At 36.7% G+C, this 16580-nt stretch overlaps 1 protein-coding gene across 3 annotated transcripts in view; it reads left to right on the forward strand.

Annotated features, from left to right (window-relative positions):
- Window positions 1–16221, forward strand: part of LOC128989759 (uncharacterized) — a 40007-nt gene extending 23786 nt beyond the window's left edge. For all 3 annotated transcript variants that reach the window (XM_054411795.1, XM_054411794.1, XM_054411796.1), the window contains exons 3-4: window positions 12208–12469; window positions 14248–16221. In XM_054411795.1, coding sequence (XP_054267770.1) covers window positions 12208–12469; window positions 14248–15788 — 1803 coding nt within the window. In that variant the 3' untranslated portion in view covers window positions 15789–16221. The remainder of the gene's footprint in view (window positions 1–12207; window positions 12470–14247) is intronic.
- The last annotated feature ends 359 nt before the right edge of the window (window positions 16222–16580 follow it).

Raw genomic sequence — 16580 nt, forward strand, 5'->3', positions numbered from 1 at the left:
ACCTACCCTCACATATTTTAAACCAACTGTGTCGCAATGTATCGCTATCACAATGTTTACACCAGACAAGACTCAAATTGCTCGTCACTAAAGACGTTTCACACTTTTCCACTCGACTGGTGCTGCGAGGCGTAGAAGTAATATTTGCAGGTAAATGGCGTGGAACGCTGTCGGGCGTCGGAGACAAGTGGCCCAGATCTGTATTGTGGTCCTTTCCCGCCAAACGTGTGGCCCACATCACTTTCTCCCGCCATAATGTGACAGTAAATGCTTTTTCGCTGTTTGTCGTGCATTGTTTAGATTTATGTTGAAGGTACCGATTAAAATACTCAAACTTGACTTGAACAACCCGTATGAAAGTAAAATTGGTGATTAAGTTGTGGTTCTCGCACATTCTAGTTTCAAATCATGATTATTGTTTACTCAACATGTAGACAGACCTATTATTTTTGTATCATTAAATATGTTTTATTCAATCAGACTTCATGCTGCACATTGGATTCACGTACAACACTGTGTGGATCCTAAACGTAAACAAATGAAGTCACTGGCCCGAATCTTATACCAATAACCTTGACATGTGGTTTTGAAGTTTTCTTCGTTCCCATTTAAATATTGATTAAACACGTTTAATTTTGGGTCAGTGACGTCACTTATGTTTATGATCCATACTATTTCTATTCTTATATCAGTGGTATAAACATATAAATGCAGTTTTAGTGAGATAACAAAAGAGGTTTCTAAACGTTTTAAAATTTTGTAAATCATATATTATAAAGTAAACAATTTGCTTGAGGGGCTAGCGATTTAAAACTCAAAATTTGGACCCGTAGGGTGGTACTTGCATTAAGGTAATTATAAACCTTTAAATTATCGCTACGTAACCGATGACCATATGATCTAGATACGCTATGTCAATAAGGTTGGCGAGGAAATCTTTAAAAATAACAATACGCGAGTTCTAGTTAGTGAAAGTAGTTAGAAGGCATTTGGAATAGTTACTATCACTATGTATGGAGTGAAAGGGGAGTTACAAGGTGGTCACTGTTAAGTCCTGACTTTTATTGCAATAGTCAATAAAAACCCATTTAGTACTGTAATCAAATTACAATTAATTACTTGTAGGTAGTAAACCTTGAGTTCTATGCTAAAAAAATGTACAAAAACAAAAATTTTAATTTGTACATGGTTTTTTCTTTTCATTTGGTACCTATTGCTCCTTTAAATGTGTTTTTAGTTTTAGTTTTATCTTATGAATCTCATTAATTTATCTATTGGCGTGTTTAACCTGTTTTATATGTGTTTCAGGTTGGTATTTTAAGTATAGAAGAGTACAGGGGTAAGTAGTTTTAATATTCATTAAACAATTATTGTGGCCAAAATTAAAAAACAAATTTTTCAAATTAGAAAAGAATTTAAAGAAATACTCTATCATTATTACATTTCTAAGCTTGAAAGATCAGTTCATCTTTTGACAATGAATACATGCAATGTCAATTGTTCAACAATAATGAATGTGGAATTTATTTCAAAGATTGTATTAATTGCACTGGGACGTGGTATTAGAACAGCTATGAATTTGTATTTACTTTGGTCAGAAAATTTGTCTTTTAGCTTAATAAAAACGTGTTATTCTATAATTTCGCCATTTTAAAACATTCAAACGGGTTTTAAACTAAACCACAAAACCATAGAAAATCCCGTGATTTTAAATTGAAATATGGATTTTATTTTGATAATAGAAATTTGTTTACACGTTTTATACGTATAATCTTTCTAACCTAATGGATCATATTAATACTTATAACCATGTTAATACTAAAATTATTATTCTATAAGTTCGGTTAGGGTAAATTTAATATAAATAATACTATTTATAATCCATAGTCTACATGGTATAAGGGATTTAGTTACAAGTCACTATTTATTTACACCCAATGTAGTTTGGAGTTAGATATAAAAGTAATAAAATATACTTGTGAATAATGACTAATTTCATATCACAATTGAAAGTGGTTCATGCACTGCGCTTTTATAAATTAATTTAATAAATTAATTGTTTGAAAAAAAAACGTATGTGTTAAACGTCGACTTCGATCTCTCTCAGTCTGTACACGCGTAATTAATTTGAACCGACATTTGCTCAAGTAAAAGTTGTGTACATTGTTTGCCAGGTTGGGTAAAGAATGTTAAAGGGAGGCTCCAAATTATAAATGAATATCTATGTTGTGTGCATCAGTAAAACGATTCACTGTACTAATAACACATCAAAACATTAAATACAGCATAGACAACACAACAAATGCCACATAAAATGTCATATAATGATCTAAATTATATTATGTGCTTAAAATGGTTCTATAAAATATTGTATTCTTTGTTATTTACTTAACTTTTAAAGTTTCATAAACCTTAAAAAATCCAATTTTCCACATTTGTTTGTTGCTTAATCAGTTTTATAGTTCTGTATGCAGTCATTGCAAAAGTTGTCGTATTAAACTATATCACCCCAATTTGATATTTAGCCTAAAATAATAGTTCACTTTTCCTGTAAACATTGTTTACAAAAGAACTATGACAATTTAAATAAGTTTAACCGACGTTTCCCGGACATACGTGTACAGTACATTGTACACAGCTGCCGTATGGACTTCAAATAAATTATTTTTCTAATATTGCAGCAAAAACAGTCGATTTAATACATGTGTTGCGGGTTTAAAGTAGATATCTTACTCCCTAGGGAGTAAAAAGCCTTTATAGCACCTATAGTGCAGTAAAAATAAGAGAATAATTCCATAAACCTAAAAAAATTAGCACAACCGGGGAATTTAGTACAGATGTTGGGTGTACCCTCCTTTTGAACATACTAAAAGTCCCCTAAAATTGAAGCTGTGCTACGGCCGCCATATTGGAAAATGGGGGCATATTTCTGTATTTTTCGCTATAGTGACTTTATTATTAGAGATACAGGAAAAAGCTAAATGTACAAAAGTAGTTCATCTAAAAATACACATTTTTTGCATTTACCATCTTTCTCTAAACCCAACGGTTTTTGAGTTATTTGTTATTAAGTATATTTAGTTTTTTCTATTTATCAAAAATAGGTGAAAAACATGGAAATTGACCGTTACTTTCAAGGATTATGATAATTTATCCTATTAAGTTATATAGTGTGATACTATTACAATCTTAAAATTTAAGCTTATTTTATTAGTAAAACAACTCTACCACAGCAAACCTGCAGACTCAGCAAATTTCCATTTGATTGGATGTTTTAGTAATTGTATTTTAATAAAATTAGATTCAACAGGTACCTAGGTTTGCTGCTACAGGTAGGTTATTATAGTGTGTTTTTTTTTGTAAAATATCAATAACTTAGTATAAAATAATTAATTTTCCAAGTTTGATCATAATAAATCTATAAACAAACAAACAGCAACAGTTAACTAATTCATAATAATAGCATGGTAGCTTAAGATTTACAATTTACAAATTTAAATATACAAATTTTGGTTTTGTTTACTAAAAATATGGCAATTATTCGTCACGATTCGAATACAAACCGAAGGGAGTTTTCAAAATGAGACGAAGCAAGTAATTTAAGTACTGTAATATTAACTCATACCAAGTATCGGAAATTTTGTATGCAGTGAGGTAATCAACCATATTTTGTAAACTACGCAATAGTCATATTATTATTTTATACTCATTTTTACCCATTCAATAAATAACAATTTAATATTTTGATAGCACTACCACTATCACTCTGATATCATCTAAGTGGGATGAATAATTGTCGTAAACCTTGAAAGTAACCGTCGATTGCGATGGGTTACACCTATTTTTGATAAATAAAACTAACTAGTACTATACCATACTTAATTAGTCACCAACATGAACTAGACACGAAAAACACCCTTCCAAATTTACAATTAGATGTCAAGTGTAGTTAGTTAGTGTGGTGGTGCCATCAAAATACAAAAATGTTAACTATTAAATGGGTAAAAAATGAAGATAAAATATTAACATGACTATTTATTTATTTATTTTATTTATTTTTTTTATTTATTTTATTTATTTTATTTTTTTTATTTATTTTATTTTATTTTACATTTCACCGGAACACTCCATTTTTACAGTTTTGAACAAAAAAATTAATTAATTCAAGACAATGATGAACATGCGTGATGTACTATTGCGTACTTTACAAAATATGGTAGATTACCTTACTGCATACAATATTTTCGGTGCTTGGTACGAATTAATATTACTTAAATAACAGGCTCCATCTCCTTTTGAAAACTCATTTGGTTAATATTCTAATCGTGACGAATAATCGCCATCTTTTAGTAAACAAAACCAAAATTTTTATATTCAAATTTGTTTATTGTAAGTTTAAAACTCCCAAGCTATTCTTATAAATCAGTTAACTGTTGCAGTTTGCTTGTTTATAGATATATTTTGATAAAACTTGGAAAATTAGTTATTTAATAGTAAGGTATTGATATTTTACTTAAAAAAACACACTATAATAACCTACCTGTAGCAGTAAACCTAATTTAACCTGTTTAACCTAATTTTATTTATATACATTTTTTAATAAAACATCCAATCAAATGGAAATTTGCTGAGTCTGCAGGTTTGCTGTGGCGGAGTTGTTTTACTCATAAAATAAGCTTTAATTTATAGATTTTATAGTATCACACTTTTTAACTAAATAGGATAAATTATCATAATCCTTGAAAGTAACGTTCAATTTCCATGTGTTTCACCTATTTTTGATAAATAGAAAAAACTAAATATACTTAATAACAAATAACTCAAAAACCGTTGGGTTTAGAGAAAGATGGTTAATGCAAAAAATGTGTATTTTTAGATGACCTACATTTTGTACATTTAGCTTTTTACTGTATCTCTAATAATAAAGTCACTATAGCTAAAAATACAGAAATATGCCGCCATTTTCCAATATGGCGACCGTAGCACAGCTTCAATTTTAGGGGACTTTTAGTATGTTCAAAAGGAAGGTACACCTAACATCTGTACCAAATTCCCCGGTTGTGCTAATTTTTTTTGGGTCAAAACATATTTTTACTGTACTACTAGGGAGTAAAAACCAGCTGTTGTATGAACTTCGAAAGTGAGCAATCGGTTGTATCGAAATGAATAATGCCTATAATGCGAATAAGCAGCTGTTTAGTAAGTGATCCAATCATTCCGTCTATTACGATATTAGGGATAGTGGTATACCACGATATGTCGGGCTATTGACAAGAATGTAACAATAAGCTACAGCCAATATCAATCGATACATAATAAGATTGCAAAATTGAAACAAGTTGGAAGTCGTTTTAGCAGGTTATTTTTTTCATAAAAAGTATTTTTGTTTTCTAACTTAGTTTTTTAAATAATGTTGCAATATGACGAAAAATATAGTTGACACGGACAAGAAGTCTCTTTTCAACCCTCGCTCATTTCCAGTTTAACTTAGGCTCGGGTCGAAAGAGTCACTTTACGCCCTAGTCATAATATATATTATTTATAATTCAAAACTTAATAATAAGACTATCCTATCAAGCCGTTTAGGGAACTGTGCGACAAACTCACTAGATACTAGTTGAAAAACTTATTATCTTCTTAAGCAGCTTCCAATATAGTCTGCATCTTGTGCTTTAGTCACAGAACTTTAAAATTGGGCCTCTTTTTGATTAGAACATTCCTCATACTTTAACACCGCTGAAAATGACTGTGTGAAAGATGTTTCTGCAACCTTCCGCATAATGGCTCAGAAACATTTTCATGGAAAGAAATTCCCTAAAACATAATTCAGTTCTAAAACCATTAAATACCAACCGTTTTCGATAATTACACTATTCCAGCCCACCCGTACTACCAAACCGTGGCATTTTTTACATCGATTGACGATTGGTCAACGATTGGAGAGTTCGAAAAAAGATCTAGCGCTAATTTAAAATCGAGCTACACTGCGTTTTAACTGACCAATGAATTTCAAAATAAATAAACCTTTAACTCCTTTTAGTCAATATAACTTCTTACGATGGCTGAATTAACTACGAATTGTAATCTAACCACATAGAAGTGGTCATGAATAACCGATGCCGCAGACCAACCACTAGAATGGATTGGCGGGGCCGACGTAATTGGTCATAACAATAATTAGAGAGCCTTTCTTCTCCACGGTTGAAAACCGGGCCGCCTTCTCGCTCACGACCTACTTGTGGTGACCACTTTCAGAATACACACTAGCTTACCATGTCATTATACTTACACACTCTGTATACACAGTAGCCTACCATGTCGTTATACTTACACACTCTGTATACACAGTAGCCTACCATGTCATTATACTTACACACTCTGTATACACAGTAGCCTACCATGTCATTATACTTACACACTCTGTATACACAGTAGCCTACCATGTCATTATACTTACACACTCTGTATACACAGTAGCCTAAAATGTCATTATACTTACACACTCTGTATACACACTGGCCTACCATGTCATTATACTTACACACCCTGTACACACACTTGCCTACCATATCACTGATACCTGGCTGGCACTCGCACCACCAAGCCTCAGACAGTAAAACGACCCTAGTCAAAGTGTTTATGCAACTAGCACTCGGCCCTGCAATCGTTTTTTTATACTTTACAAAGCTTCATAAAATAGCCTAGGTTTCGAAAATAAATTGAAACAATTCAAACAAAATGGTAGCATGTTATAATTTTCCTGTTACTTTCTTTCAAGATGGATTTTTTTTAGCTAGAATCGTTTTGGGTGTGGTGGAATATCTTTTAAGATGAACCTTTTGGCTGTATTGCGATCATGTGTTCATACTTGTCATTATCAAATTTTGAGGTTAAATCAATACAAACAAACTGCCATGTTGTCCATTATGATCATTTTTTCGTAAGTAGTGTTGTATTACTTACGAAAAAATGATCATTTAAGATAAAATTGAATTAATACATTTTTTTTAATTTAATTGTCTAATTTATTGGAAAAACATTCAGTATTTAGGCTACTGCATTTTATAAACCAAACTCGAATCTTGCTCCTTGGCCTATCGTATAACCTAACGTTATCCTGTTTGATTTGGTACCTACCTGGTTAACATTGCATTAGGGAAATTTTAGCAATTCGATTAGCTGTTAAGCATAATTTAAATGGGCCAAAACGTTAGTCTAGTTTAAGCTCCACATTATACATTAACTAACATATTGTGTAACTTGTCAACTAGAGAGTATTTAATTCTGGCCCCTAACTTATTGAAACCCTGAAAAGGTGGTCTTTACTGTATTTATATGGAGATTTCCAAACGATACGCCATTCTTCATTATGTCTCAACAGTTTATCATGTGTATGCCAGTCACAGTAACTACATTATTCTCTTAATATAATGATCTATATTAATTTTGCATGAAGATTCAATACTTAATATTTACTCATGTTAACTAATTCTTTTCAAAGCAACCATCACTTAAAATTTGGGGACAACAATTTAACAACAACTTTTTCATTAGTTGATTAAGAATTATTAGGAATTATTAAGCCTACGTCTTTATTTCACAGTAAATATTCTCTAATGGCCAAGTGATTTTTTTAAAGTAGCCTAGAGTATGTCTAAAGTACATTATTTAACCAATTGTAAATTCTAAGAATGTACGCCAGTTTGTTTTGTTTTTAATTAACCTCAAAATTTGTCACGTATGAACCAGAACACATGACCGCACTACAGCCAAAAAGGTTCATCTTCAAAGATATTCCACCACACTTAAGCCGCTTATAGCTAAAAAAAATCAAACTGTACGTTATTACCTTGTTTACTGCGTTTACGTTTGACACTTATTGTTGAACAGCTGTTTGATTGAAGAATCTATCTATATACTTATTTAATACGCAAGCAGGTTTTTTTGTGACAATTACTCCTCCGAAACTACTGAACCGATTGACATGTTTTTGGTGTCATTGGAAAGAGCGTAACGTGAAGTTGTGCAGGAAACATTCTTTTTAGGGAAATAATTAGAGAGTGAGGCCCTGAGGCCCTTTAAAGTTTCGTATTTCTCCATTAGATTAACATGGGAAACAAAAGTTGTTATGAAACTCCAGCTGTTGTCAGAAATTAAAAGTGAGAAGAAGAACATTATGTTAATTGTAAACAGACAATTTGTAAATTATCTAGAGTATTTCCATGAGTTACTCACCGGTAATCTTTGAGTTGACTCTTTTAAACTCATTGTAAATATAACTGATATTCGTTTTGAAACAACTTCTGTAATACTTTGCAATTGCTCGAATTCGAGCAACGTGTACACTAGTATTGCTTAAACCATAAAAACATAACCCTCTTTAGAGCTAGAGCAGTTTTACTGAAACTGGAATTCGAGGAATTACTTTTAAATTGTGGAAGATAAAGTGACAACTCGTGAAAGTAATTTTATAGGAAGCAAATCAATGTCCAATATGCCACCAGTTTGTACATACGTTAGGAAGCTGAAATTCTTTACGGATTGTTTTATAAACTTGTGAATTGTGTAAGGTTTCAAAGCTTCCTATGAATATATTGGCTGGTAATATAGTATCAAAGTATAATATTCTTCGTGAACACTATCTTACCATGGCATTAAACCTACATAACGTAGTTTATGCTATTTTACTAACCTAAACTTTGGAAACCCACTAGCTTACCGTGTCATTACTTACTTAACCACGTTAATATACTCTTTATCATAAAGAGATACCTACGACGCCCATCCCTTTAGAGACTTCATTGACCCCCAATCTAACTTCCCTAGACCCCTCGACCGAGCCCGCCGCAACTCTCACGCGCTCCAGCAGTTTTTCCAACCCTACTTCACCAATCACACAAGCCTCAAAATCACTAATCTCCCTAATCTACCAAATCAACCTCAACCACTGAATGAGGTACAACAACCCATACAACCACAACAGATCAACCACTCCCTACACCAACCATCAGAATCCCTCGCTAATCGCCCTTTGATTCCCATAACCAAACAACCTCTACCTTCACCAGCACATGTGATAGGTCGCTGAATTCGTATTACACTTCATATTTAAAATACGTGGCACTTGTTAAAGCTCCTGATCTAGCGCTAAAGACGACTAATGCTTAAACAACCCACGGGTTCATCACCTACTGTGAAAATCCACATCACGTCAAATCACAGCAAAAAAAGTTTGCTTCAAAACGTTTTAAGATACAACATTACATAGAGTAAGATTGATTTTGTCTATGTATTGCTATTCTTCTCTCCCATCTTCTAGACGGAGGTGTTGAGTAAATCATGAGTGAAGTGTCGGAAGCGGCGCATGTGTGAGCGATTATTAGGCGGCTTGACTGAGGAGGACCTGGGAAGTGGACCACCATTGTCGCGTGTGTGTACCAGGGTGGGAAGTGGGTGTAATTATCTATATAAGTGGATCACGACACAGTCCGAGCAAACAAACTGTTTGTGAATCTATTGGGGCTGTATATCGTAACGTTTAGGGAGTTTTCTTTTTTGGACGATACAATTTTTTTCGAACTCCAATAAGGATAAATAGAACGTATCGTATCATCTAAGGCCTCAGAGTAAGTACTCATAGCAAGTTATTGCAAAATAAAGTAACATAATGTCGATTGTCGTGCGATTACTCTATCGAATTACTGAACAACCGAAACGGACAAAACATCACATTAGTAGACTTACTACGGATTATCGCAATGTACCATAAATATTTCAAGCAATATTTTACTATGTTGTGAGACCACTCTGTTGAAGCTCTTTACTATCAAAATGGACCAAGCATATGAAATACATATTATTGAGCATTAAAGTTTGACACTACGTTTCGGAAAAGTGCGTCTTCATACAAGTACTCGGTTGAACCAGCAAGACTAACCAGATGGAATAAACATGTACCAGTTAAAGGTAATATTTCAGAAATGTGTTTACATAAGAGTAAAACAGTTATTAACTTTTTTCAATTACTGTGCCACCTAAGTGAACGTAGTACTTTGGTTATCGGGGCGTTATACGGAAATAATCCAGGAGTGTAAGATTAGTCAGTCAAACTTATATCCACTAACCGAGATATACCAACAACATGCCTTCTTAAAGAACGAACTAAAGGAAAGGTTTATCATTCTGCTTAAACGTCTTAAAAGTCATCTAGTTGTTATCTAATACAAGATGATACAATTAACCTTACAGCTCAGACTGCAAACAAATGAAACTGTTTGGGAAATTTGGTGTTTGGTTAAATCTCATTCCTATGCAAATATTTAATCCGCAGCCAACAATGTTGAAGAGTATGTAATGCATTATGTCTTTAAGAACTATGCTGGAAACATCGAAACGGTAGATTTAACTCAACAGTGGTGATGGATAGTGTTTGTAGTTAGTATTCTGCCAGAGACTTTAGTTTACAAGTCGGCGGTAGCGGCTCACAGTTCAGGCCATATCCGCTACCATCACTGCTGACCTACTGTCTACGACTGCCGAGTGTAGAAGAACAAGAATCGCAGCGACTGTAGCGGGGCAATCTGGACAAATGTTTCATATAATACTCGCAAATCAACACTAAACACTCCAATGCCAGACAACAGAGAAGTTTGGGGAAATATTCTAAAAGTAGATCGTATGTTTCTCTGCTCTGCCAATTTTAGGTGTAATTTCGGTGTAGTATCTACAGAGCTATTGTCAGACATTTGATAAGTCTTATTATTGTACTAACAGTCATGTAATTTAGTAGGAATGTAAGAGAGCCTTTCTCTGAGTAGTAAAATATCTTTGATGTTGAAACAGAATTAAAAAAATATTTATGAGAGGACAAACAGGTAATTTACCGTGATATTTTCTCCAGAAAACGCAAAATCTAGAAAACCATTAAGTAATCGACCAACAATATAATTAATAAGTTAAATGTGAAGTCATCCAAGTAGTCGATCACAGCCATGGTTCACTGGCTCTGTGGTTCATGGCCCATCTAGTAAGTTATTCGCTTCATTGAAGTGACATTGGGAAAATCTCTCAACCGAAAAATCGACTGTAAGGGTATAACTTGATTTGGTCGTGTTTTACTACAAAATGAAAGTAATAGAACCCATCTAGTGTCGACGTCCTTCAAGATATGTACACGATAGTTTTATATGTTTTGACTAATGTAATTCGTTTTTGCCAGAGCAAATGAATTGGTCGATTGATGTTGCGAACCAAAAATATGCAACCGTCTATCAACGGCCTAAGACTATCTGAAATATCGTAACCTCCCCCTAACCACTGGCATTGTATTATTGCTATATTAGTTGAACTAAAAATAGTTTTACGGTTAATGCCTTAGAGGATTTAAGCATTAGAGCATCAAATTCACATCAGGACTCTAACATGTCAAGACCTGTTAATTCCCTGATAAATAAACAACTCCTTCATGAAATACTTTGCAACTGCCAAGTTAACATTCGTTTTTAACGAAGAAAACATTCCTGGAAAACATCCTGTTCCCCGAGGCACTTATCCTTTGACACCTTCCAGCGAGCCAAAGGCGAATCTTGATAAAACTCGTTTTTACCTCTTATCCCATCAGAAATGCTTTACACTTTTATTAAGCAACCCGACCAAGGTGTTCTAATTTTATTTCTCGTACCTTTTCTTCGTTTTCCCCACCTTAATAGCGCACTCCCTATAACCTCTACATCAAACAGAAATGTCGTAACATGCCAATTTGTACTCTTTTTATTTCAGTTTAACCTTCATGAAACTATTCATTACGTTATCCTATAAAACATGTTCCCATTTTTACTAGTATTCAAGCCAAGAGTCCTCAAGTTATTTTATGTTCCACCTTCCAATAAAACTCTTTTTTGCTTCTGAAATTCCACCTTTTTCTCACAGATGTTATAAACAAGACGTTTATTATGTCATGCACCTTATTTCTCCTTGATCTTGTTCCTATCTTCCACATATCCTATTACAACAACCCCGTAAAAAATACCCTTCTCTTTTAGTAATTGGTATTCCAGTAATTATACAATCTGCACTAATATGTCTTTACAAATTTCTTGTCTGAGATGATCTACTCAGACCTGTGGTTATATATTGTTTCTTATGATATTTGTGTGTTGTATGAGGCAACACCAACCGAGATATTCACCCTATCTTATCTGTTGACAGGGAGCGACGAGCGACGCCCCGCTGTTGGACTCGTCAGCCTTGCCGTTAGAGCACCGCGCCGTGTACGGGCCCCCGTTGCCGGGGCCCCCAGCCCCCCAGTACGGGCCCCCGCCCCCAGTCTCCGGGGGTGGTGACGACCCCTGGCCCCTCGCCACTCCTGACATGCCACAGATCAAGCACCTGCAAGTACAGTGCGAGAAGACGCACATGCGCGTCAACATCGAGTTCGACCGACCCTTCTACGGAATGATATTTTCTAAGGGTGAGTTTTTTATAGATCTGATAGATCACCATTGTTCAATCTTATCAGTATAAATTAAAATCATATGAAACTCAATAGTAGCAAAATAATTTGTTCATAGATTCTTTTAGAAATGCCTCAATAATTATCTATATAATTAATACGCGACATGAAACTTTGTCGGTTGAACTCCTCCGCCATTTCTTAACCGATTTTATTCATTGACGTCTCATTGGAAAGAGGGTGTCGCGTAGATTTGCAAACTGGCCTTACATTTTTGAAAAAGTCCTTTGGGCTCTGCTCCAGTGGCTGTTAAAGTTCCCATGTTATCCTTATGAAGAACATATTTGTTTACATTTTGATCAGCTGTATAGTTATTTATTTACTATTTGAGTTTGTGTAAACATAACCCCCAAGTGTTAGTATGGTTGTATGTTAAATTTGTGTATTAATCGTTGTTTTGTGTCGCTATGACGGATCGTGTTAGCATGATTGTAACTAAAATTTGTGCATTTATCGTTGTTTTGACTAGCTATAATTTGTTTATTTGTAGTGTTTTTCTTTTAAATTCCTCCGACACGACGACAACGAAACATAGGCAGGAGGCGTAATCGTGATAATGACCGCAGCTACAGAACAGTGGCGCGTAAGGCTGGACAATCTGAACTATTAGGTCACAAATGCGCCCTAACACTACCCCAAAACGTTTTTTTGTTCTCAATTGGCCCTCTATGTTGCCACCTATGTTGCCTGTACAGCGAGGCATTTTGAGAAGGAGAAAACCGGCCGGATGCTTTAGGTTTATCAATAACGAAGATAAACATGGTCTGACTTAAGGTCGATTCACACATCAGTCCAGTCACGTCACAGTACAGTCTCTTCAGGCACGTCACAGTTAACAAAGATATTCTTTAATGGATTTTCTATTGCGCTATCTACACTTATCCGTTGCAGTTCCGTCAGTCGCTCTGCTGGCGTCCGTCAGTCAGTTTCAGATTTCTTTCCACCGATATTTTAGGATTGTTCGGATGCCTGACGGACCATTTTGAGGTTAGAAAATAGTGCTTTTGTTATTTAAATGATTGTGTTTATATTCTGAGTACTGTTCGTAACAATTAACAAGATGGACGATGAAAATTTGATAGAATATAGGTTTATAATTTAAAATTTTAGACTGTAAATTAATGTAAATATTAAAGACGGAAGACTGACTGAAACCAACTGACGGATAGTTGACTGAGAAATTGCGGATGCAACTGAGACTGAACTGTAACTGGACTGTACCGGAACTGTGACTGAACTGATATGTGTGAATCGACCTTTACGCACTTAATCTTTGAGTTGACTTTTAAACTCATTGTAAATATAACTGTTATTCGTTTTGAAATAACTCCTGTAATACTTTGCAATTGCTCGAATTCGAGCAACATGTACACTAGTTGAAATTATTCCGAAAAAATTAAAATTTCAGGTCATGAGGCTTTCTGAGTAACATCATATTGTAGGATACAATTGTATTAGTATTATATTTATTTTCTTACATTATGAGATAGTTTAGTTCTTGAAAATATAGTTTGTTTGATTCGCGCACTATTGAGTAGTGACATAAAACTAATCAACGTTATTTCGATTCGAACAAAAAAGACATTGGTAACAGGTTTCATGGAATCAGGACTAGAATAGCGTACTATTAACAACGACGTAGAAAACTATTTAGCAAATTCTCTTCTAAACACATATTCCTAGAATGTATTGTGTATGTAAATATGTTCAAATCAGTAATGAATGTGATTTTGCAGGTTTTTACAGTGATCCTCACTGCATCCATCTAAAGCCCGGTAGCGGTCACCTGAGCGCCACCTTCGAGATCTTCCTCAACTCCTGTGGAATGTCTTCATCTGCCAACCACAACACCGGGGGTGGCTACTCCACACCCAGCGGCAGCTACGTGGAGAACACCATCATCATCCAGTACGACCCCTACGTCCAGGAGGTCTGGGATCAGGCTAGAAAGCTGAGGTGTACTTGGTACGACTTCTACGAGAAGGCAGTCACCTTTCGGCCCTTTCAGGTCGACATGCTCCACGCCGTCACCGCCAACTTCCTCGGAGACAACCTGCAGTGCTGGATGCAGATACAGGTGGGCAAGGGACCCTGGGCATCAGAAGTGTCCGGAATCGTGAAGATCGGACAGACCATGACCATGGTGCTGGCTATCAAGGACGACGAAAACAAGTTCGACATGCTGGTGAGGAACTGTGTGGCCCACGACGGCAAGAGAGCGCCCATCCAACTGGTCGATCAGCACGGATGTGTCGTCAGGCCGAAGATTATGAGCAAGTTCCAGAAAATCAAGAACTTTGGACCTTCAGCATCAGTAGTGAGCTTCGCGTACTTCCAAGCCTTCAAGTTCCCAGACTCCATGAACGTGCACTTCCAGTGTGTCATCCAAGTTTGTAGGTATAACTGCCCCGAGCCTCGTTGTGGTAACGACTACGGTCTCCCCGCTCTAGGAGGGTTAGGTGGCGAGTACGGACCTCCTCCTCCATCTGGAAACTCAATCCACTCTGAATACGGACCTCCACCACTGCCCGAGTACGGTGCCCCAGCGGCATACCCCGACCCCAGGCATCCTTCAGGCCCAGCTGGCGCTTACTCCGAGAACAAACCCGAAGTGCTGCCTCCACCTTCTTCTACCAGCAATCCTAGCAACCCCAACAACCCTGCCGGTCTGACCAACCCCTCGTCACCCTCTCCACAGAAGACCTCCCCTAGCAACGTCAACCTCAACAACGACAACGACATCAACCTTCCCCCTCCACCTCTGCCCGGACAGTTCGCCCAGTACACCACGGTCAAGAGGAAAGGAGGAGTCAGTGACGAGCTGGAGGGCAACCTCGCCACTCTCGGGGGACGACCGAGGAGTGTCGAGAACCTGTCCGACCTCCAGGGAGCCAGGAGACGACGAGCCACAGACACCGTCCACACGGTGGTGGTCACCAGGATCTACAAGAGAGAGGCTCAAGAGATGACGGACGTCAACACGAGTAGAACTATCCAGGTGGTGTCTCCCGGAGATGTCAACTTCGCGTTGAACGCCGGAGCCGCCAACAACGAGACCGTGGTCGTGTCGTCGACCAGCGGCCTGGACGACAGCGTTTGTATGAGCATTCCCAGCTTCGTGGTGGGGCTGGTGATGTTGCTGGTGGTGCTGGTAGTGGCGTGCCTGGTGGCGGCCTTCCTCTTCGTCAGAGTCAGACAGATCGACCGTAAGGGAGTGACGACGACGTTCGTGCACGGCGGATACGACAACGCCGAGTTCGTCAAGATGTCCAGCTAGTGTCGCCAGACTGATCCGTTGCCATATCCTCCGGCCGCGGACAGACCTCCTCGACGCGGATCCTCGTCCGAGGCGGTCTGTCCGCGTTGCTGCTGAGTGCCGCGCACCGCGCTCTACAGTGCCGCGCTACACAGTCGAAATGATCCCAAAGATAAACACAGTGTTCAGTGACTAGTGAACCGAGTTAGTTGTTAGGCCTCGGGCCCTTGTATGGTCTATGATCAGCTCATATTTATTTTTCACCCTCTTCGTCATCGCCCCTCTTTTTCGTCCCTCTCTCGTTAATTTATTATTCACTCCTCTTCCTTTCGCACTAATGTATCATACCATTTCATCCATCTTTCTCGTTGCTCGTAACGAATTATGTTAATGTTTAGGCTAAGTGAATGTTTTGTTAATCTTGTAAAGCCGATTAAACAAATTAGTGACTGTAGTTGTGTGTGCTCGGCCTGTTCTATTGACCTCCATCTCCGCCTCCCATCCCCGCCCATCGACCCACTCTTCGCATATCTACCATTACCATCTACACAACATGTGGAAAAAATTGTCAATCTGCAACTAAACATCAGTATTACCCTTAATTAGAGGTTACTACAGTTTCTAGACTAGTTTTTCATGAGCTGTTCATTCGCGATGATAAAATAATGTACAACCTCTCCAGACAACTGCCTGCTGAACTTACAAACTTGGGGTATTTATATTGAAAATAAAATAAGCTTTTTCAAAGACTCATGATATACATATAGATGCTGAATTCTTCTCATTGTGGTATATGGTGCTGGAACACAAGAA

This window comes from Macrosteles quadrilineatus, unplaced genomic scaffold (assembly GCF_028750875.1).
Source record: "Macrosteles quadrilineatus isolate MER2022 unplaced genomic scaffold, UCM_ALF_1.0 Scaffold_3__2_contigs__length_128488019, whole genome shotgun sequence".
Classification (NCBI taxonomy): Eukaryota; Metazoa; Arthropoda; class Insecta; order Hemiptera; family Cicadellidae; genus Macrosteles; species Macrosteles quadrilineatus.